The sequence below is a fragment of the Tympanuchus pallidicinctus genome, unplaced genomic scaffold (genome assembly GCF_026119805.1).
Source record: "Tympanuchus pallidicinctus isolate F22 unplaced genomic scaffold, pur_lepc_1.0 scaffold19, whole genome shotgun sequence".
Lineage (NCBI taxonomy): Eukaryota > Metazoa > Chordata > Aves > Galliformes > Phasianidae > Tympanuchus > Tympanuchus pallidicinctus.
Window position 1 is genome coordinate 13,452,682 of NW_026294710.1, and position 21,953 is coordinate 13,474,634.

At 43.1% G+C, this 21,953-nt stretch overlaps 1 protein-coding gene across 1 annotated transcript in view; it reads left to right on the top strand.

Moving 5' to 3' along the window:
- Positions 1-21,953, top strand: part of ITIH5 (inter-alpha-trypsin inhibitor heavy chain 5) — a 48,471-nt gene that overhangs the window by 19,592 nt on the left and 6,926 nt on the right. The window contains exons 8-11 of the mRNA XM_052680967.1: positions 14,168-14,339; positions 16,804-17,113; positions 20,285-20,838; positions 21,210-21,260. Of these exons, the coding sequence (XP_052536927.1) occupies positions 14,168-14,339; positions 16,804-17,113; positions 20,285-20,838; positions 21,210-21,260 (1,087 nt within the window). The remainder of the gene's footprint in view (positions 1-14,167; positions 14,340-16,803; positions 17,114-20,284; positions 20,839-21,209; positions 21,261-21,953) is intronic.

The following is a 21,953-nucleotide window of genomic DNA, read 5'->3' on the forward strand; positions in this document are numbered from 1 at the left end:
AGTTTCAGCTTGCATGGATGACATGTTATAACCCCACCAGAACAACTGAAGTCTAATGGCGTAGGCTTATGTCAGATTCAGTTAAGGAGCTCTAACTAGTCCACTCAGGCTCCTTTGTCACCTGCCTAGAACATGGAATGATAGGAGAAATAAGGAAATTGTGGTTATTTGAAAGTGTGGTTTTTGTTTGTTTGTTTGTTTGTTTTTTCCCTTGGCCACTAACACTAGTCTAAATGTCCTTCATGGACACAAATGATGGTAATTCCCTGACAGTTTTCTGTCTTTGATCAAGGACATTGTGGGTGTTTATGCCTTTCTATTTCTGCTAAAATCTTTACCATCTGGTTTCAATGGTGGTCATAAATCTTCATTTAGAAGCTGTAGCTTCTATCAAATTAAATTATCTCCACTTTAAGCTAAAATGACTTTTATGGCTCCTAATTACTTTCCCCAGTGCCTGGAGTAGCAGAGAGCTGTTAACAAACACACCTAGCACTGTACTGAAGCAGGTCTTGAATGAAGATGCCTTTGAATCACTACAAATTCCTCTGGACAGAGCCTGGTTTTTGGTTTTCTGTTATCCTGCTGAAAAATGTCAAGCCTTCCCTTGCTGAATAAACAGATATTACCCAAATGCACCCAGCTCTGCATGCTGTAAGCAGTCAGGAGTACAGCACTGAACCATGGAGATTAGGACTCTGGAGGGCTCGGTGCTGGGGTGAGCTGAACAAAGTTGGTCCTTGGGTCAGCAGATTAACCCTGTACTATGAAAACTTTTATTTTCCTCCTGAGCTAATTAGCTTTTCTTTTCATATACTTACTAGAAACAGCATTACCAGGGATTAACCCTTGAAGGCCTGCTTCATAGCCTAGCCAGCTTCTACTGCTAAAAATACATAAATCTCAGGCTAATTAAGTGGAAATAAATGCCTCCTAAGCCTGAAGCAAGAGATGTATCTAGCCAGGTCTTTCGTCAAGGGTGTATTCAACTTTGTGCCTGTTGCCTCAGATACACTCTTTTAATGGAGAACTATGGGTAAGTTATCTAAGAGTGCTATGTTCAGTAAACATTTATCTTCCTCTGATTTTAACTGCTCCAAAACCCAAAACTTCATTGAGTTATGGCCTGAATCATAAACAGACAATCAAAGAAAACAAAGCGAACAAAACCTAAACAAATACTCCAACTCAAACTGCAGATTAGCTAAAGAATACTCAAGATCTGGGAGTGACTGAACAATAGGTCTCTTTTGGTAAACCAGTCACAGCCATGATTTCTGTTTGCTCAGTGGCCTTTTTACCCAATTGTTGCTATCAAGATGTTTGTTATATTATCGACATGTTCCCTGGTGGCAAGATACATCTGAGCAGAGGAAATGCCTCCTTTTCTCTCAGACTCCTGCAGCTGTGGTGGTAATCCGTGGTGGAGTACAGAGCGCTGGGAATTCCTGTGGGATGGTGTTCCCTCATTTCTGTCTGCTGAGTCACATGCATGATCAGCTAAAAATACACTGGGCTCTTGTAAAGAGAAGTTGTTCAGGTCAGCTATGGTAACTGTCGCAAAGTTTTTAGGGCTGTAAAAGCATGGGTTAGAAACATCAGCTTTGCACTCTTATACACTCAGGATACTGTAATCTTCAGCTATCTCCCTTCATAACATTGACAGCAACATGACTCAAATGGGGTCAGTATTTCATGCTTCCTGCAGTTCTACAAACAAAATTACTTTCATTTTTCATCTCCCAAGCCTTTCTAGTTCCTATGTGATCTTTTATGTGTTTGCACAATCCTTTTATTTCTCAGATATTTAATCCTTTGAAGCAACAAGGCATCCAGACCTAGTTGCAAACACACATAGTGGGACTGGTTGATCACCTTAAATGAAGTCATTGAGAGTCCTGAGACATCCACCTCATATCTTAGAATCATAGAATCATGGAGACATAGAATCATAGAGTCATAGAATGGCCTGGGTTGAAAAGGACCACAATGATCATCTACTTTCAACCCCCCTGCTATGTGCAGGGTCGCCAACCACCAGACCAGGCTGCCCAGAGCCACATCCAGCCTGGACTTGAATGCCACCACAGATGGGGCATCCACAACCTCCTTGGGCAACCTGTTCCAGTGCATCACCACCCCGTGTGAAAAACTTCCTTCTAATATCTAACCTAAACCTCCCCTGTCTCAGTTTAAAACCATTCCCCCCTGTCCTATCACTATCCACTCCTTGTAAACAGCTGTTCCCTTTCCTGTTTATATGCTCCCTTCAAGTACTGGAGGGCTGCAATGAAGTCTCTGCAAGCTAAACAATCCCAGTTCCCTCAACCTTTCCATAGGAGAGGTGCTCCAGCCCTCTGATCATCTTAGTGGCCCTCCTCTGGACCTGCTCCAAGAGCTCCATATCCTTCCTGTACTGGGAGCCCTGGGCCTGGAAGCAGTACTCCAGATGGGGCCTCACAAGAGCTGAGTTGGTTTTCACAGCACCTGAGCTGGTAATGCCTAATGAATTCAGCTGTGTTACAGCTCCTCTACTGAGAATCTGTGACTTCATGACACTCACCTTATAGCACTGGTAGGGACATGAAGTTCAGGAAGAGAAAACCCTTGAATATGATGATGAAAAAAATGTTAATGTGTTCAAGACCATATGTCATTATTGTTATCCCACTGGAAAGGAAAACAGAATTAGAATCATAGAATAAAATCACAGAATTGCTCAGGTTGTAGAAGACCTCAAAGATCACTGAGTCCAACCACAACCTAACCATACTGCCCTAACTCTAACAACCCTCCACTAAATCATGTCCCTGAGCACCACATCCAAATGATTTTTAACACATCCAGGGATGGTGATTCAACCACCTCCCTGGGGAGCCCATTCCAGTGCTTAACAACCCTTTTGGTAAAGAAGCTTTTCCTGATATCCAACCTAAACTTACCCTGGTGCAACTTAAGGCTATTTCCCCTTGTCCTGTTGCCTACCACCAGTGAGAAAAGACCAACCCCATTATTGCTGTAAGCACCCTTCAGATATTGGAAGAGAGCAATAAGGTCTCCCCTCAGCCTCCTTTTCCTGAGACTAAGCAGCTCCAGTTCCTTCAGTCTCTCCTCATAGGGCATATTTCTCAAGCCCTCCACCAGTCTTGTTGCTCTTCTTTGGACCTGCTCCAGCACCTCAGTGTCCTTTCTGTGCTGAGGTGCCCAAAACTGAAAGCAGTACTTGAAGTGAGGCCTCACCAATGCCGAATACAGGGGCAGGATTACTTCCCTAGTTTTGGTTACCACACTATTCCTGATACAAGCAACGATGCCATTGGCATCCTGATTCTGTCCTCAAGATCTTCGTTCCTTCCTCTGCAGAGAGGAAGTAAGCTCTCTGTGGAATAGTTGCTTATAACACGAGTCAGAAGAGCCTGGGGAACAGGTGGCATCTGCAGGTTTTGTCAGGAAGCAAAATGGTTTTATCCTTTGAACAATCTGACCTAATTTTTATGGGCACCTTTTGTTTTAGAGCTTTTGTTTCTTTGCTTGCTTGTTTTGTTCTAGAGGACATTTCACTTTTCTAATGGTATAATTAGGAGAAAGATGGGCCAGACATGTGTTCACTACATTGTGACTGACATGATTATCCTCAGCTTCAGACAGCATGGTGAAAAAGGACTTACCAGCCTGAGTTCCAGAGCTACACATCAGGCATGTTCTAAGCTATGAATGTGCCCACAAGAGGATGGGTTTGCAGATGTTTTGCAGACTTGGTAAAATGAAGCTGTTTGAACCATGGCTTAATTTCACCTTATTTTTCCCACAGGCAACAAATGCCCACACACTTAGTTGAGCAGCTGGCTGCATCACAAGCCTGGCAGCTTGTCAGTGGTAGTGTGCCAGGCTGTAACTCTCTTTGAGGTTAATTGTGCTAGGAGGAACTCAACTGAAACTGGGACCTGCTGTGTGTTTGCAGCTGCTTCAGTTTATTTGCTTGCATCCAACCAAGGAACACTGTTGGCACCCCTGATTCATGACCCACACCATGTTAGCTCCTTTGGAGCCCTAAATGCCTTCTGTGCCTCTGACTCAACACCCAGGCTCTCTCTGAGCAGTTTCAGGGTGTAAAGAGAGCAGACAAGCACCTCAACGCCTAATGTTCTCACTTCAGGCTCTACTTATTTCTGCTGGTTGCTGCAGAGGTGGCTGTGAGCCTGTTGACTACTAGTCCAAATAATGGCTGCTGTCCAGGAGAACAACCTTAAACCACCAGGGAACTCTGGAAAAAATGCTAATCCTAATTAAAACCTTTAGTGATTCTAAAGCTCTGCAAAGAGAAAAGATTTGTCAGCTTTCCCACTTCCATTAGAAAGTAACAATCTGAGTTAACACAGAGGAACTTTATGCACTGTATCCAGCACAGACTAAATTGATGCAGCTGCCACTTACTCAGGAATGTACAACAGCAGTGTTATCTCATTCCTCTCTTTAGATGTGGATATGTATTTTGACAACCACTACACTAAATAGGTTGTCAGTTCCACATAGCCCTTGACTCCCCAGCTTCCAAAAATGTGCAAACACTTGTCATGCTACAGAATAATCTACTTTTCCAAAACTCTAAAATTTATAAATAGTGACAGGGTCACAGAAAGAAACAAGCACGCTTCAGAGAAAGATGTCCTCAGATATATTCACGATTGAAAACATCATTTTCTGGTCTTAGGACTAACAGCTGATTTTCTCCACATTGAGGCAGTAGAAGTAGAGACAGCATTTTCTAAGAAAACCTCAGCCCACCTGTGAAAAGTAAGTCCTTGAATTGGGTTCAGAGCAAATAGGAAGCAAAGGCAAGTGCAGTTTGACATGGAGGTGCTGCTATGGCTTGACCTGAAACCCTGTGAAGACAGTGAGAGTTCTCCAAAAGGTTTCCACAGAGCCTTTGCTGAATTCATCAAAGAATAGGCCAAACCCACCAAAGTGACCCCACACAGCCCAGTGACCACCAGGCAAATCTATATAGCAAGCCAGGGAGAAAATCAAGCTGGGAAATTAGTCTATGAGTCAAGATCAATGGGGTTCATGACCAGGCACAAGAGTAGCTGTGACAGAGCAAGAGACAGGTACCTGAGGCTCAGACTAGGAGTGAAAGCCCAGGCTGGAGCCACCTGGCCCATGGATAGAACCCCCAGAGGAGGCTGATCAGGACCATGGCCTGCCATACACATGCTGTGAAGCTCTAGATCTCTTTTTCACAGTCTTTTCAGGCCAGAACTGTGTTTTCTGTTAGCTGGAGCAATACATGCGAGTCAGAGCTGGCATCTATTCATGTTTTCATCATAAAATTGCTATTTGAAGTTAGATGGGTTATCTTCCTTGCCTCTGCTTGTCTCCTTGCAGAATTTTGTGTAGACTGGGCTTATGGCTGTACAAGAGCCTCAGAGTCTAAAAGACATTAGATCTTGGCCAAGAGCTATTAGTCCAACATTGCTTTCAGTAACACTGCTATTTCCAAGTTAATACCCCTTCACCCTATTACAGGGTACATACTGTAGGCATTACCCAACTGGGACAATTTGTCTCAAACTGTAAAGAACAGTCAAGGCTCTGAATTAACTGCCTGGGATATTCTGGGGAAGCCTGCAATAAGGAGGTCTTCCTTATGCTACTGTATAAAGAGGTACTACAGTTGTCAAGCAGTATTCATAGGCAGATTCTGATTCAGGAGGTGGGTGCTACAATCTGTGTTATATAAAGAGAGAGCTTTTGTTTGAATAGTTACTACCTGATGTAGTGACTTGATACTCTTTGATGTATCTGCTCTTTTCTCAGCTCTTCAGAGTTTTGGGCAAAGATTTGGCCTGAAGTCAAGTCTGTTGCAGTGGCTTGGGATGGAGGTGGGCAGAGGAAGGGCTGGAAACAGAGATTTTCAGGACTTAGGAGAGTAGGGAGATGGAGCTGCTGAGATTTGGAAATGGAAAAGTGAGAGAGCAAGTGATGATGGACTGTGAGGGCTGTATGGCACATTCTCAGGTGGGAACAGGCTAATTTACTATTTTTATAACAACTGTTTAGTGCTTTTACATTGTTCAGTGTTGACTCTGAGCAAAAGTACAGAGATTGTTCCAACCAACCACTCTCCAAGCAATCACTGTCATTTGAGATGAATATGAGCAAGTTGCATTACAAAATAAGAAGTTTCCAGCTGAAGAAAAAAGGGCAAGGTCTATAAGTGGTTGCAGAGTTAGGATCTCTTTGGAGGAATAACTTCATCTTTGTGGAAGTACAGCATTATCTTTCATGGATAAATGAAAGGTAGCAGCTAATTGTTGCAGAAACACAGGGCCTGTGCTGTTGTCCACCTCTACTTGGACATACAGTTCTTCCCAGCGCAGCTGATCTCTGTGACAGGGGCAAGTCCCAAGTTCTTGAAACGATTTTAATGCACTCATTCCATCTTCTGAGGACAGAGGCAGAGGGAGAGGTGTCCAACTGTATTGAGGGCATGGGGTACTGTCCCCTTGGCATTGACCTTTTTGCTTCTGGCTCCATGGAGATTGCTTGTCAAGCTGATGGGGGAGTGTTTGAGTGTCTAACTGCAGCATTACATGATGTGACACTACTTAAAATGAGCTAAATGCAAAACAAGACTGTGGTCGTCATACATTGCTGTGTCAGTCTGGCTGGCTGTCTGGGTGCCCCCATTGCTTCCCATGGAATTTTTTCAGCACAGTACTGTGGGGCAGCCTTCAAACATTTCTCATTGATTAATTTTACAGGAACATATACTGCTCCAGATGTAATCCATACTGCATTGTTGATAAGGGCTTGAAGTAATAATGCATGGTAGTGATAGGAGCTCGCCTCCCTAAATCTTTGTACAGACATTTATTTATATCCTCAACACTGCTGCCAGGTTGCAAAGACTTACCAACAAGTCTGCCCTCCATGTGCATGAAACCCCAATTGCTGAGAAATCAGATCATCTTGCAGTTTTTCATGTATTTATCCTCACCATGCTATTGGGTGCTAGAGAAATGCAGAACCTCCAAATGATAGCTAAATTTGTCCACACCCTAGAGCTCAGTTCCCACTGAACAGGAATTTACTATTTCAGTATTTTAAGCAGAAGTTGTGCAATATGATTTCCTCAATAGAATAGGCAGTAGAGACAGTTCCTGCTAAAGATGGAGAAATTCTTTTGCAGAGAGAAACTGCTGTGCACCTTTTCTATGGCCAGACAGGGGGTCAGCAACATTCAGTTGATTTGCAAGTGATCTACGATGATTTGGGGTGAGAGACTGGTACATAAACTAGAGACAGTCATTTATTGTCCAGAGCTCTACAACCAAACTCCCTCTCTTTACATGCTAGCATCAGCATAAAACAAAATGCTTGTTGTCTAGAATTGTGAAGGAGTTTTCCTTGGTTACGCCATCAATGTCTGCCAGGAAGAAAGCACAAAGATACATTGTTGGGGAGGGGGTGAGACTAAGTCCCTGAACTGTAGGACACTCCCTGCAGAGGAAGAAAGGGCAGATTGTCCCCCCCTATGAGGGGTACAGAGGAGGGCAAAATAATCCGATGATACACTTCTGGGTTAAAACCCATTTTTGGTTCAAAAATCCTTGTTGCTGAGAACTGGAACATGGTTTGCAGTATGTAGGCAGAAAGAAAATGGGCCATAGAGGAAAGAAATCATCCTAAGAAGTGGCATCAAACCTCAGTAGGAATGACACTGCCAAAATGACTTTGCTCACGCTGCAAATCAGCTCCTCCCTGTAAAATGACAGTGCTGCTCCCACTGCCTTCCCCTTGGCTACTGGGATCGCAGACAGGATCCCAGACTGTATGTAGCAGTACCTTCTCTGGCCTCAACAGTACTACTTCAGACGTATCTGGAATGCTGGCCTTTCCTGACCTCGCATGAATCTCATGTGAATCTCTCTGATAGATCATGGGCAAATGGATCAGGTATTTGTTTTAGAAACATCTTGGAAAAGCCACCACTGGAGCTCTTCGTTGGCTGCCTGTTCATGTTTGGAAAGGGAACATTATGAACCAAAGCATGAAGGATGCTGGGGAGGGGAAGACCAGATCTGTTTTCTTTCCCTGTGCTTCCTTACTGTGCATTGCCAAACAACATATTTACTTGTACTTTTCTCCTCCTCACTGTAGGAGATCTGGTTTCTGAGCCCTTCTCTCATCTGTTGCACTCTGAGACAATTTACTGGGCAGAGCTGTGGCTTTCTAAATCCCTTTATGCTTATGTCTTGTGCCATATCTTTCTTGTCAAATACGGCCTCTCTCAGGAGATCCGGAAGGACAACATAAAGGTTATGATGCACCCAGATCCCAAAGTAATGGGTAGATAGGCCTCAGAAGTACCTAGGTAGTTGTGTTTTCTTTAGCTAAATACAGGATACTACTGTCAAATCTTGTCTTCTACTTGTGTTTTCTTTCAATACATGGTTGCAGATCATAGAGACATAGAATCATTAAGATTGAAAAAGACCAATAAAGTCATCAAGTCCAACCATCAACCTATCCCCACCATACCTACTAACCATGTCCCTCAGTGCCACATCTGTCCTCTTCTTGAACACATCCAGGTGTGGTGACTGCACCACCTTCCTGGGCAGCCTGTGCCAGTGCCTCTCTGATCCTTCTGTGAAAAATTATTTCCTAATATCCAACCTGAACCTCCCCTGGCACAACTTGAGGCTCTTCCTGCCACTTATCTGGGAGAAGAGGCCAACCCCACCTCACCACAACCTCCTTTCAGGGAGCTGTAGAGAACATTAAGGTCTCCCTCGAGCCTCCTCTTCTCCAGACTGAACAATCTGTTTCCTCAGCCACTCCCCATAAGATTCATGCTCCAGACCCTTCACAGTTTCATTGCTCTTCTGTGAACACACACCAGAGCTTCAGTTAATGCCTTCCTCTCTGCTGTCTATGTTCTTCAACCTCCTTGATCTCAAGCCCATGTGGTTCCCTAGAGCTGGCTGGAAATCTGGAAAAGGGCAATCACTGGTTCTGATGTTGCGTTGTCGTGCCGCTGTGAGGACAGATGCCAGCTGTGTTTGGGCATGCAGGGCATAACTGAGTGTTGCCAAGTGATCTGGGAGGCAGTGGCTTGGTGGGTGCTAAGAACAGCTTTCTCTGTGTCTGGAAGTCATTTCCAAAAGGGTCTGAGTTAGTGCTGTGCCAGAGACACCCATTATTTGTACAGACTTGGACTCAGCAAGGATTGAAAGTCTTTTGATTTTTATGAGCTGGCATGAGACTTTGCATAGGGGATGCAGGACTGGGATGGAACACTTACAAATGCTCCTAGGCAATGGAAAATTTAAATATGTGGGCCTGCGACATGCATTATAATGAGGTGCTTGAACTGTGTGCTTGCTCCATTGCAGAGCCAGTGTCTGTCAATGCTGTGGCATCAAACAACTATACATTGTCTCCCTTTGAACTGCAAGTTTCCAGGGTAGCCAGACTTCACCCTCACCCTGCTCCTCAAACAACCAACAGACTGTGGTAGAAATGTCACCAAGGCTCAGATTCCTCCTAAAAGGTGCCCAGATGGTCTGACATCATCCCAGATGTCTCTGAGGCTGCTCTTTATCCCAAAAAAGGGCTGAAGGCGTTCAGCTGCCCCAACGGAGCGTGTCTTTTCCCATACTTTGTTCCACCAATGTTTAGCTAAGTGGAGCTAGCTTCAGGGGCTAGACAGAAAGGTAACAAGAAGTGTTACAGAAAGTAGCAGCTAAACTGGAGTGTAGCTCAGGGAGTTCTCTACTCTGCTGATGTTGAGAGTCATAGAATCAGAAGCGCTTGAGTTGGAAGGAATCTTTAAAGGTCATGTAGTCCAGCTCCCCTGCACTGAATAGGCATGCCTACAGCTTGATCAAGTTGCTCAGAGGCTTATCCAGCCTGACTTTGGATGTCTCCAGGAAAGGGGCATTTACCACATCTCTGGGCTACCTGTGACAGTCCTGAGTCATCTCAGCCCCAAATACTCTCTTACCCATAGCAAGAATGAACTAGAAGAGGAGTAGCTGCATTGCATGCCCAATTATCAGAATGATCTCCAAGGCAAGGATGGCGGCTGGGAGCTGGCTCATCTCTGACCTCATATGCTTGAGAGGACATTACCTACACATACAATGCATAAGTGCAAACACATATTCAGGTTCTCATCATTTCTGAAGCACAGACATTAACTGTGATCATTTTCCAGCTACTCACTGTCACCCAACCTTACATCATCATTTTTTCTGGTCCACCTCTGGACCAGATATAGCCCTGGAGATGGCTATTTCAAGCCCAAGTTTCCAGCTGTATTAACAGATCACTCAGCATCATCGTTTCTTGACTCAAATGCACTGGTATGGCAGTTCAGTCTCCACCTCCCTGCTCAGTTTCATCTATGCTAATTGGGGGCTTGGGAGGAGAGGAATAAGAAGAAACTCTCCTTTTTAAATACTGTTTCAAAACATGTTGCTGATAGCTACAAACAATTCCCAGTTGGCCAAAAGTGATTTTTTTTATTTTTTTTTTTCCAGCTAGTCAGTATTGCTATTTTCTGTCACTCATTAATTCCTGCTCCGTCCTCCACATAAATACACATGTAGCCAGGCAAACGCTTTGGGAGAAGTGTTATGCTTTACAGCACCTGGTACAAAAATGTTGGACTCTTAAACTGGACCTCCCCATTGTGAGTGGGCTGGATCTATGCTCAGCTTATCCCCAAAATGAGATCAGCATCATCTGCTCAGCCGTGGGGGAATGATCTGACCCTCACCAGGGAAGAAACAGTTAATTTTCTGCCTCGCAGAAGAGTGTCTTTGGAATGCATTTCAGTGCAGTGACTCACTGGGGCCAGGCAGGAGTAGAAGTGCAAAGACCCCATCCACCGAGCAGCTTGGGAATCCCACTTCTTGGCTGCTCAGAAACAGGAGAGATTCCAGCTGTGGCCATACAAGGCCAGAACAAGAAACCTGCTGCTTTGTCCAGAGTGAAGTCGCTGCCAAGCACTCCTTGCACGAAGAGCTCTAAATCCTCTCTTGGAGGCTGGGGAGACTGGAGCAAAGGGCTGAGCCTCTAGAGCACTCAGTCATTGCGATGTATTTAAAGATTTCAAGCAATTTTACCAAGAAATTCTCTCTGTTGAAAGTTTGATTTGCCTGCCAGCTCCTGAACTGCATCCAGCCCTCCAGAAGGAAGTCACGTCTCTCTTGCAGTGCATTAATGGATGAGGAATATGGCCAGCAAAGCCATAATGAGATTTCAGGATAAATCTGGAGACTCATACCTAAAGGTGTTCAGGGCCACATTGGTTCAGGTCCTGGGCAGCCTGATCTGCTGGGTGGCAACCCTACCCACAGCAGAGGCTTGGAGCTTGATGATCTTTAAGTTCCCTTCCAATCCAAGCCATTCCATGATTCTATGATTCTATGATCCTTATGGGCTGGGAGGAGAGATGGAAGCAAACAGCATGAGGCAGGCAATTCGGAGCACTTTGGGAGAGATGGAGAACCAGGTCAGCTCCTTTTAGCTCCATGGTGTTCAGAACTTGACAGGATTAGGTCTTGAGGTAAGTTTCATCTTCTCTATAGCTGCACTGCCTCTTGGATGCAGTGCTGGTGGACAGGCACTTCCAGACAGTGACTCAGCCCATGCTAAAACCTATCCAAAACAGATGGGATGAATTACTCTCTGGAGGTATCTCTCTCTGCCTTAGAGAGGGATTAGATGATGTGCCCAGCTTTCTGATGACCGAGTTGGGAACATTGAATCCCACCCTTCATTTTTACTGAGGATGAGGTAACAGCTACATGAGAATGAACCATTTGGCCTCATTCATATTCTCCTTGCTTTGGAGCAAAACCATGTGCATAAACACTTGTACATATATGTTTGTGTATATATGTCTACTTATATTACATGAAATCAAATAGTTACAGAAGTTACAGAAACAAATGTTCAAGATGCCAGAATCTGGGTTGCCTGTTTGTCTGCATTAATGGATGTTAGAACGTTTTGCTGGTAAAAACTGGCTCAAATTCCATGGAAACAGCTTAACTACCACCAAAAAAAAAAAAAAAAAAGTATTGAAAAGGAAAGAGAGCATGAAAGGAGAGAGAGATGGTCCCAGCCCCACATTTGGATCCTGTGTGAGGATGTGGAGGAGAAATACTGCATTTTCTAGGAAAATCTGTTTCAGTTCAGCAGTTCTAGCTTGGGTGATGGGCACACACAGGCTGCACTGCTGCTCTGCATTGTTTCTGCCTTTCTTCAGCCTGATTGCAGACAAGAATGTCAAAAGGAATTTCTGTGCATGCTGGAGGTGAGATGCAGTCTCTCAGTGACAAGGCCAAAGCAAGATTATTTTCCTCTTGGTTTGTTCTCGGGGGAAAAAGCAGAGCTTTTTGGGCCCAGTAAAACCCTCTGAGGAAAGTGCAATTTGACAGATTTGAAAACAACCAACAAAAGGTTTTTTGAAACGGGAAATATCAAGTGATGTTAGTTATAATCAGAGCTACAGTATGGCTAATGAGATTTGTGGGGTTTCACACTAAATTATTCCTTCTAGGCCTGTTTCCCTCCCCAGTCCACACTATGAGGTTGTATGCGGGGAGCTGTTGTGGTTGCATTTTTTCCCCATCCTGTCCAAGCTTTTCCTCAGCAGAAGCTGAGATGAAGACCTGATCATACCTATGTAGGATAGAAGCTTCTCCATTTTTACTTTCTTCTTACTTTGTTTCCAGTTTTTGAGGGACAAATGAGTAGATCACAGTCATTATAATGTAATAAACACAAACGTCCTTTTCTCCACTGTGTGATGGCTGCTTTGCCCTTTTATGCATAAGTGAGAGACGAGTTTGGCTACTGGGAGGATGAATCCTGCAGTCCCTCGAGGGAAAAAAGCATACATGGAGGACAGAAGCAGGCAGTGAGGAATCCAGACCTGGCTCCAAAATGCTGGAAGCTAAGGGAAATATTTCCTTTAACTTCAGATGGACCTCAGGCTGGAAGCCAAGTCACCAGTTTGGAGGATTAGAGATTCCTCTGTTGTGGGTAATTTGTTTGCAGTTGCATCATCAGCTTCCATGCAGAATCCAGAGGGATACTGATGGCACAGCCTGATCAGTTCCTTGAGAACTTCTCCAAACTGTCTTTGCATAGCAACATCAGGCCTAGAAACATCTGGTTTCCAGCAATACTGATTATCCTTTCTATTAATTCTGGACAAATCCTTCATTTTTCTGATAGGCATGAGAGAAACCTTTAAATGCCAATGGGTCCACCATATTATTCCTCACAGAGCTTTCCTTGGAATTTCAAAGACTTAGTGATGGCCAAAAATGGGCAGAGCTGAGAAGCTGCTGATCCTTCTGCTTACAGTTGTTGCCTCGCTCCTCTCATGTGTTTTGCATATAAATGCAGGGTATGTTTGAAAAGACAGGGACATCTTCTCTCAGCTGGTCTTAACAAGCTGAAGTTTGTCTTCATGTGGGCACAGGATAATACACCAAAGTTGGTCATACTGGGAAGGCTGAACACATCTGCACTCTTCCTATTGGCTAATCTGCAGTGGTCTGTCATTTCTATCACACAAGAACCTTAACTTCTCCCACTACGAACTCAGCTCAATACCAGCTTTGCTCGATCTGAATGCCTATATCTGCATGGGATGACAAACAGCAGAACTATATAATGCTGGTATACTGCTGTAAAAACAATATGCCTGAGACGAATCCGACTAGCAGGTAGAATCAGCAATAATTAGTCAGGATGCATTTTTTTTTCTTATTCATTTGAATGTATTTGCTTATGCATTTGTTAATTTCTAAAACTATTCACTGGAGTATATACGAGCCAATCAGTATCCTAATTATGAACAAGGCATATGCATCCTTGATATATTTAGAGGTGTTTCAACTTTAAAGTAACCCTTTTAGCCATATGCCTCTTACAGCTTAATTCAAGTCTAGAGGGCTTTAGAAGATCTCTAGCAGTCTTTTGGTATTACTTAATACTATTCAATATTCATTATTCTAGAGGTCATGTCTTCATGAGCCAACAGTAACACAGAAACATCTGTAAGCTTAAGCATTGATTCTTGCCTGCCAGAGCACTGGCCATTAACCTGCTGATCTTCTTTCTCTTCTCTTTTCAGACCAAAGAAGCTCTCTTCACAATCCTCCAGGACCTAAGGCCTGAAGACCACTTCAATATCATTGGCTTTTCCAACCGAATAAAGGTCTGGCAGCAGGATCGGCTGGTGCCAGTTACCCCAAATAATATAAGAGATGCCAAAAAGTACATTCATAACATGTCACCTACTGGAGGTAGGAATGAGATTAATTTTGATATTCAGAATTCAGTGGCCTTGTAGCATGTAGTAGTAAAAAAAAATATTAGTATTTATTCATGGGACAAGGCAGCCTCTTCCCTGCCTTCGCTCAGGGGTAGGTGGCGGAAGGATATGTGTTCTGTACAAGCTTATATGATGGGCAGCTGTCCCCAGAGCTCGTTATAAGACCTGATAATACTTCTTAAAAACAAATTGTGCCCATTCTCTCAAATGTGGAGAGAAGAATGTGAAGAGAGAAAACTCGCAACATCTTTTCTTAAGGGCACAGGAAAAAGAAAACATATTGCCATCAAGGACATACAGGACTGGTACTTGTACAGTTTCTGAAAACCTGTATGTAAGTAGGCACATGATTCTACCTGACATGCAAACCCCAAGGAGTAGCCAATCTGGCCTATCAGATTACCTTCTGCAGGAGATAGTTCCTTACCTAGTATTTTCTCCTTCTTGTCTCTCTATGTTCTAACAAACAGTAAGGAGCAGCCCTAATAACATTCAAGAAGTTTTTGTCCCTTTTTGCTTGTTCCTTCCTGTCAGGAGTGGAGAGAAGAGAACAGAAAGGCTCAGTGATGGCGGAATGCAGGCACGATTTTGAATTAGAATCAGTGGTCTCCTCAGCCTATGGACAGCAGTATTAAACAAATAACAAACAAACAAACAAACAAACAAACAAACCTAAACAAACCAAAAAATGAAAGGTTGAGGGAGCTGAGCTTGTTCATCTTGGAGAATAGAAGACTCCAGGGAGATCTCATTGTGCCCTTCCAGTACATGAAAGGAACTTACAAGCAGAAAGAAGACCAACTTTTCATACAGTCTAATAGTGATAGATGAGGGGGAATGGTTTTAAACTAAAAGAGGAGAGATTTAGATTAGATACTAGGAGGAAATATTTTATTCAGAGGGTGGTAAGGCACTGGCACAGGCTGCCAAGAGAAGCTGTGGGTGCCCCATCCCTGCAGGTGCTCAAGGCCAAGTTGGATGGGGTCCTTGGCAGCCTGGGCTGTTGGGTGGCAACGCTGCCCATGGCAGGGAGGTTGGAACTAGAAGATCTTTAAGTTCCATTCCAACCAAGCCACGTTAAGTTTCTATGAAACATATCAAGGTTTATAATCAAGAATACTTCGGCAGCTGTGCCCATCCTGGCTGAGGACTCTGCAGGTAGACAAAGAGATGCAAATTGTTCTTCCTGCAAAGGACCACAGCTGGCTGAAGGTCGAACAGGGTCTTCCTATACTTGCCCTTGAACAGTGACCACTCCTAGCAAAGGAAACACTCTGATGGAAAAACAGAAAACAGGATGGTTGGCCACACTGTTTGTATTAAGAGGGAAAGAGTTTAGGAAGTGCTCAAGGGACCTGCCCAGTTAAACAATTGCCAATAGTGGAACTAAATTCAGAGTACAAAGCTTTCTACTACTGAAATGCCAGAGTGCAGGGGCAGCTGAGTTTGCCCGTGAACCTAACAGAGAACAAAAGCAAAAGGAAATGATTAACTCCAAGGTTCAACAGGAATGTGCAGTGATAGTCCACTGCAGGCCAGCAATACTTCGGTTTTGGCTAACTCTGCATTTTCCTTATAAATATGCTTATGGCTTGAATATCTTCCTGTGAACGTGAATGCACTTTGGCTCACAGATCAAAGACACAAAACGTGTACTGTGTTTACGCTGCTGTCATGCTACATGCCAGAGAAGTAGAAACAGTACAGTGGCACACTATTTGTGCATACGGCAAAATGCAGTCCTCTGTAGCTCTGTGGTTGCCTTTGAAATAAAACTCTTTCTTTTTTTCTGAACATGCATTAGGCTCAAATTCTTTTCACAGCTATTCTTCTACTGTACCTGCACATTCTCATCTATTTTCTCTCCTCAGGCAGCTCCATTTATTATAGGAAATTGTTTGGTGAAAATACACTCTTTGACTAACAAAGCCATTTCTCTTCTCTTTAAACTTTGAGGATCACTCACATTTGAGTTGTACTGACCACTTGTTTTGCATTTCCATCTGAAGGGTTATTCTGTCTCTCCAAATCCTGTGCCCTTCAGATAAAGTGGGCAGAACTTGTTTTCCTAGTTCAGATACCATCTAAGAGAGACCCATAATTAAGTTTAACTATTTTTTGTATGCACTGGCAGGGCATGGTATGTACCTCTGGTTACCAGGGCTGATTGATCGTTGTACACTGAGACACCCAAGGATTCAACAATTTCACATAATAAGCTGCAACTTGTAAATTAATTTATAAGAGTATAAGCAGTTAACCCAAAGTGGTGCTAGCAGAGCGGAGCTGAGTTAAAGAGCTAGAGCAACCTCATGCAGAGAAAAAGAGCATCCTGATGAATAGAGATGCTCCTGTTCTGCTAAAGGGAGAATAGGGAAGTGATTTGCAATGTCCTTAGAATGTGAAATGAGCTAATCTTTTTGGTGCCTTCTTAGGGACTAATATTAACAGTGCTCTCCAGACGGGTGCAAAGCTGTTAAATGATTACATTGCTCAGAACAACATCGATGCCAGAAGCGTCTCTCTGATCATCTTCCTCACGGATGGGAGGCCCACTGTTGGGGAAACACAGTCATCCAAAATCCTCAGCAATACCAAGGATGCCATCCGTGATAAATTCTGCCTCTTCACCATTGGCATTGGCAATGATGTGGACTACAAGCTGCTGGAGAGGATGGCGCTGGAGAACTGTGGCATGGTGAGGCATTTCCAGGAGGATGAGGATGCAGCCAACCACCTGAAAGGGTTTGTTCTGTTTTATCTGTCCTTCATGATGATCCAAGGGATGGAACACCTCCCCTACGAGGACAGGCTGAGAGCTGGGGCGGTTCAGCCTGGACAGGAGAGAGTTCTGGGGCAAGCTGAGAGCAGCCTTCCAGCATCTAAAGGGAGGCTAAGGGAGGCTACAGGAAAGAAAAGGACAGACTCTTTAGCAGTGTCTGCTGAGACAGGACAAGGGGAGATGGTTTCAAATTAAAGGAGAGGAGATTCAGATTAGATATAGTTTTTTTATGATAGGGTGGTGAGGCAGTGGAATAATTTGACAAGAGATATGGTTGATGTCTCGTCCCTGGAGACATCTAAGATCAGGCTGCATCAGGCTCTGAGCAGTCTGATCTAGCTGTAGGTGTCCCTGTTCAGTGCAGGGGAGTTGGACTAGATGACCTTTAAAGGACCCTTCAAACGCAAATGATTCTATGACTCATTGATATCTGCATCATTTTTTAGGGCCATTATGGGAGGGAAATCCTCTAAGGAGACATAGCAAGATACAGGAATTTGTCTGAAGCTCAATTCTGGGTGAAAGATGCAGAGTATACTTAAAAATTGAGATTGCAAATTTCTTTCTATCCAGAAATTGTTTTTTTCCTAGCAGGAACTCTGAGGTGTACTGAAGCTTCCTAGCCCCATAGAATGTTCCCTTTATTTAGAACACTCCTTTAGACATGTAGACCTGGAGAGACAGAAGACAAGTGTCATCTCTCCTCAGATGGATAGAAGGAGAAAAGGAAGCACTGATCACTTTACACTGACAACATAAACAACACAGAGAGGCTTAGGAATGAAGATACCAATTTGGGGTGGAAAATTATTTCTTCATATTTTAAAAAGCTAACCTCATGCCCAAACTCCAGAATATATTTCTTTGAAAGAAAAAAATGTAAGGGTCATTCTTGATGTGATCATGTAGTCATTTCTTACGCTCATTTTTCTTTGTGACTCTAACTCCTGACAGGTTTCTTGTAATCCTCAACATTTAGTAGTACTAAAGATCATGTTTCTCTTGTGTCATCAGTTGTAGTCTAAGGGAAGACCCTAGTGGGGAATTGCACAAAGGTACCGTGGCTTTTTCTTAAACATCAGGCAACACAGACCCATCTGCCACTCCACCCATGTCATTTGCTTCTCCAAGCATGTATTTTGGATAGCAAGTGGCATTCCCTGGCAAATGAAGGATCTGCTGATTGACTGGGCTACAGAAACTCAGCATAGCAAGTACTTGTTCAAACACCTCCATCTGATAAACTGCTTACTGTTTATCAACAGTATGTGATGGTAAAGCCATTTGGTACCAAATTTATAAGAAAAAGTAGAATTATTTACTGGAGGCCAATTCAAATCACTGGTGGAGGGGAAATCTACATGGGTAACACAGATGTGGGTAACATTTCTGATTTGTGCGCTCTGATTTTTGTGGATTGTATTTTCCTGCAGATACTTCCTTGTGCTATATTATCAGACAGGTTGCATCCTTCACTCCACCATTTTTTTAATACTCTAGGAGCTATTGCACAGCATGTTTTAAGATTTAATTCAGTCATGTTTTAAAGCATGTCAAGGTCTCTACAGTGAAGACATTGAGTGTTCAGAGGACTTTAAAAGAAAGCCAGCTGATTCAGGCTTTGCATTTCTTTTGAGAGAGGGTAAAATATAAAGTGGAACTCAGCCTCCCAACAATCTGTATGAGCAGATGTGAAAAAAAAATGCTAAACTAAACTAAAGGGCTGAAGCCAGCTCCTTGTTTGTTTACAAAATCAGGCTGAAATGATTTGCCAAGAGATATAGAGGCTAGCATTTAAATAGGAAATTGAGCATTCCTGGAGCAGCCTGGGAAGATCCATCAAAAGCATGCTGCTGCAGGAAAAACACAGTACTGTAAATCTGGGCCTTGACCCCTTGTAAAAGCTTTCTGGCCTGTACAACAGAGAGTATTCTTAGAAGCGGGATAGGACACATTAAAAAAGCATTATAGGATTAAACTCTCTGGTTCCATGGAGGCTATTGCTTGCTCCAAAAGAAAGTTAACAATAAGGTAGCACTGATTTCCAGGCCTCCTTTATTTAGTGTTTAAAATTCCTACAGTCCTTTGAAACATTCTTGATTTTTATTTTCCTTCGGCTTCCCAGAAGATGACAGACTCTTTAGAAGGGTTTGTGGTGATAGAATAAGGGGAAATGGTTTCAAGCTTAAAGAGGGTAGATTTAAGTTGGATACAAGGAAAAAGTCTTTTACAGTGAGGGTGGTGAGGCATTGGAACAGGTTGCCCAGAGATGTGTTGATGCTGTGTTCCTGAAGACTTTCAAGGTGAGGCTGGATCAGGCCTTAGGCAACCTGACCCAGCTGTGATGTCCCTGTGCATTGCAGGGGAGTTGGACTGGATGACCTTTAAAGGTCCCTTCCAACTGCAAGGATTCTATGATTCTACAATAGTATTCCTGTTTATCCCACATCAATCATCCCAAACTGTAGTAACTAGGACTCTTTCCAGAAATGCAGGAGTTTTGGTTCAGATACTCTACAGCTTTGGGGGCTTACCATCTGAGTCTTATAATTTCTGGTTCTGGAATAACACACATAATATAACCACTAGAAAGTTACAGGCAACAGCATGTTTTCTGTGTATGCTTTGAAACAAATGTGGGGCTTTCTGTGACCCTGAGAAACCAACAATTATTTTTAATTAGCATATGTAAGTGGACAGAGGTATCTCCTTGCGGAGCTCTTGAATTTTAGAGGAAGTCAGGTGATTGCCAGATCATGCTGGGATGCTTCTGAACAAAATGCAGTAAGCCTGCTTAGATGTCTGCTCAACACTGAAAACTAAAAAAGGGTAGAGAATAATTTTGGCTGAAAGGCACCTGTGGAAGTAATGTAACCCAGGCTCCTGCTCAGGAACTAATTTCAAATTTAGGTGAGGTTTCTTGAGGCCTTGTCTATCAAGTTTTGAAAGCCTCCAAAGTTACAGATTCCCCTGCCTCTGGGAGGCCAGTGACACAGGTGACTGTAAAATTTGGGGTCTGGTAGATCTAACTGTTCCTGAAAGAATGGGAGATGTGTTAGTCTGACTGTAAGTGCAAGAGTGTATGCATACAGTCGCATGCAGTACTTGCAGTGAAAAATGTATCTTTATTTCAGATTCTATGATGAGATAGGAACACCCCTCCTCTCTGACATCCGTATTGATTACCCTGAAGACAATGTGGAGCAAGTCACTCAGAACTTCTTCCCCAACTACTTCAATGGCTCTGAAATTATAATAGCTGGCAAACTCATCAACCGCACCTCAGATAGCCTCCATGTGGAGGTGACTGCTAGCAACTCCAAGAAATACATCCTCCTCAAAACAGACGTGGCTATTGACTTGCCAAGCACAAATGACATCAGAGCTGTCCCTGGTCTGGAAGATGGCAGAGCTGATCAAAATTACATTGAGAGGGCATGGAGTTACCTCACCATCAAGGAACTGCTAAACTCTCGGCTAAAGAGTAATGACAATCAGGAGAAAGAATATTTAACAGAGAAAGCAAAGTCAATGGCCCTGGCTTACAATTTTGTGACTCCCTTCACCTATCTGAAGATGAGAGAGGCTGGGCTCCATTCAGAACCACCTCACGAGGAGCTTATCAGCCCTTCTACTGATGGCATTGGTGAAAAGTTGCAGAGCTTGCAAGGACACAAGGCACCACCAGGTACGAGGTGAAAATAATCATGTGCTGGTAAGAGGTTTTTTTTTCACGTGGTTAATCTCTCATGGCTGATTTTGGTAACAGGGATGATCGAGACAATGAACTGAAGAGTGGTAAACAGAAAACTGGAGTTTTCATATAGATTTTGTTAATTATGTGCTGGACAACATTGAGCAAGACTTTATAGACACAACTCACCTCATGAAAGCACATACTGCTTTTTAGAAGCTACAAAAGAAAATCTGGTGTTCTGAATGAAGCTTGAAGTAGCTACAGGAATATGTTCCATAATTTCTTTGAGTAAATGTTTGGGAGCATTAGTATACTGTGGCTTTTTCTGCTGCTCAGTAACAGCCTTCTCTCCTCGCTGTTAGGTATACGCAGACATCAAGACAAGCAAAGAATGAAAATCTCCAAAACTTCAGGTTAGTGCCAATTTTCCTGATCTTTGTAATGCACAATAACAGCAGCTGATGCATAGGGAGTTCAATTGCATGCCACCATGGTGTAACCATTCCAATAAAATCAGCCAAAACCCAATTTACTATACTGCAGAGTAGAGAGGAAAATGAAAACAAAAACAAAAAACAAAGGGCATAAGAAATGAGGATGAGAGTTGGGAAACACAGCAAGGTAGTTCATCTACAGTACTTGATCCTTGTGATTGCAAATACTGTAAATTAGTGAACGGGAAGAGTGTTCTCATTCTGTAATAACTGGTCAAAAAATGTTAGATATTTGCAACCTAATACTGTTGAAACATAACAATGTTGTTGGAGAATTAAAAACAAGAAAATTCTATAGTGTTCTCCTATTTTCCTGTTGCTTCTGTAGCTCTACTTAACATTCTTGTCATAATTAAATGCTGAAGAATAAGCCCAGATCAATAATTTAGACTTGAATTTCACTGGAAAAGATCAAATTTACCTTATTAAGTAAGGTTTTGACTTGTCTTGCAACCACACCTATTTGGTACTTCATGGCCTGTAAAGGAATTTAAAAAAAAAATATGGTCATGAGATTGTTTAAAATCTGTTATCAATACCTCCAATATGATCTTGGCCAGGAAGGTTCAGTGGGACATGTGCCCACGCAGCGATCTTTGGTTAGAAGATATG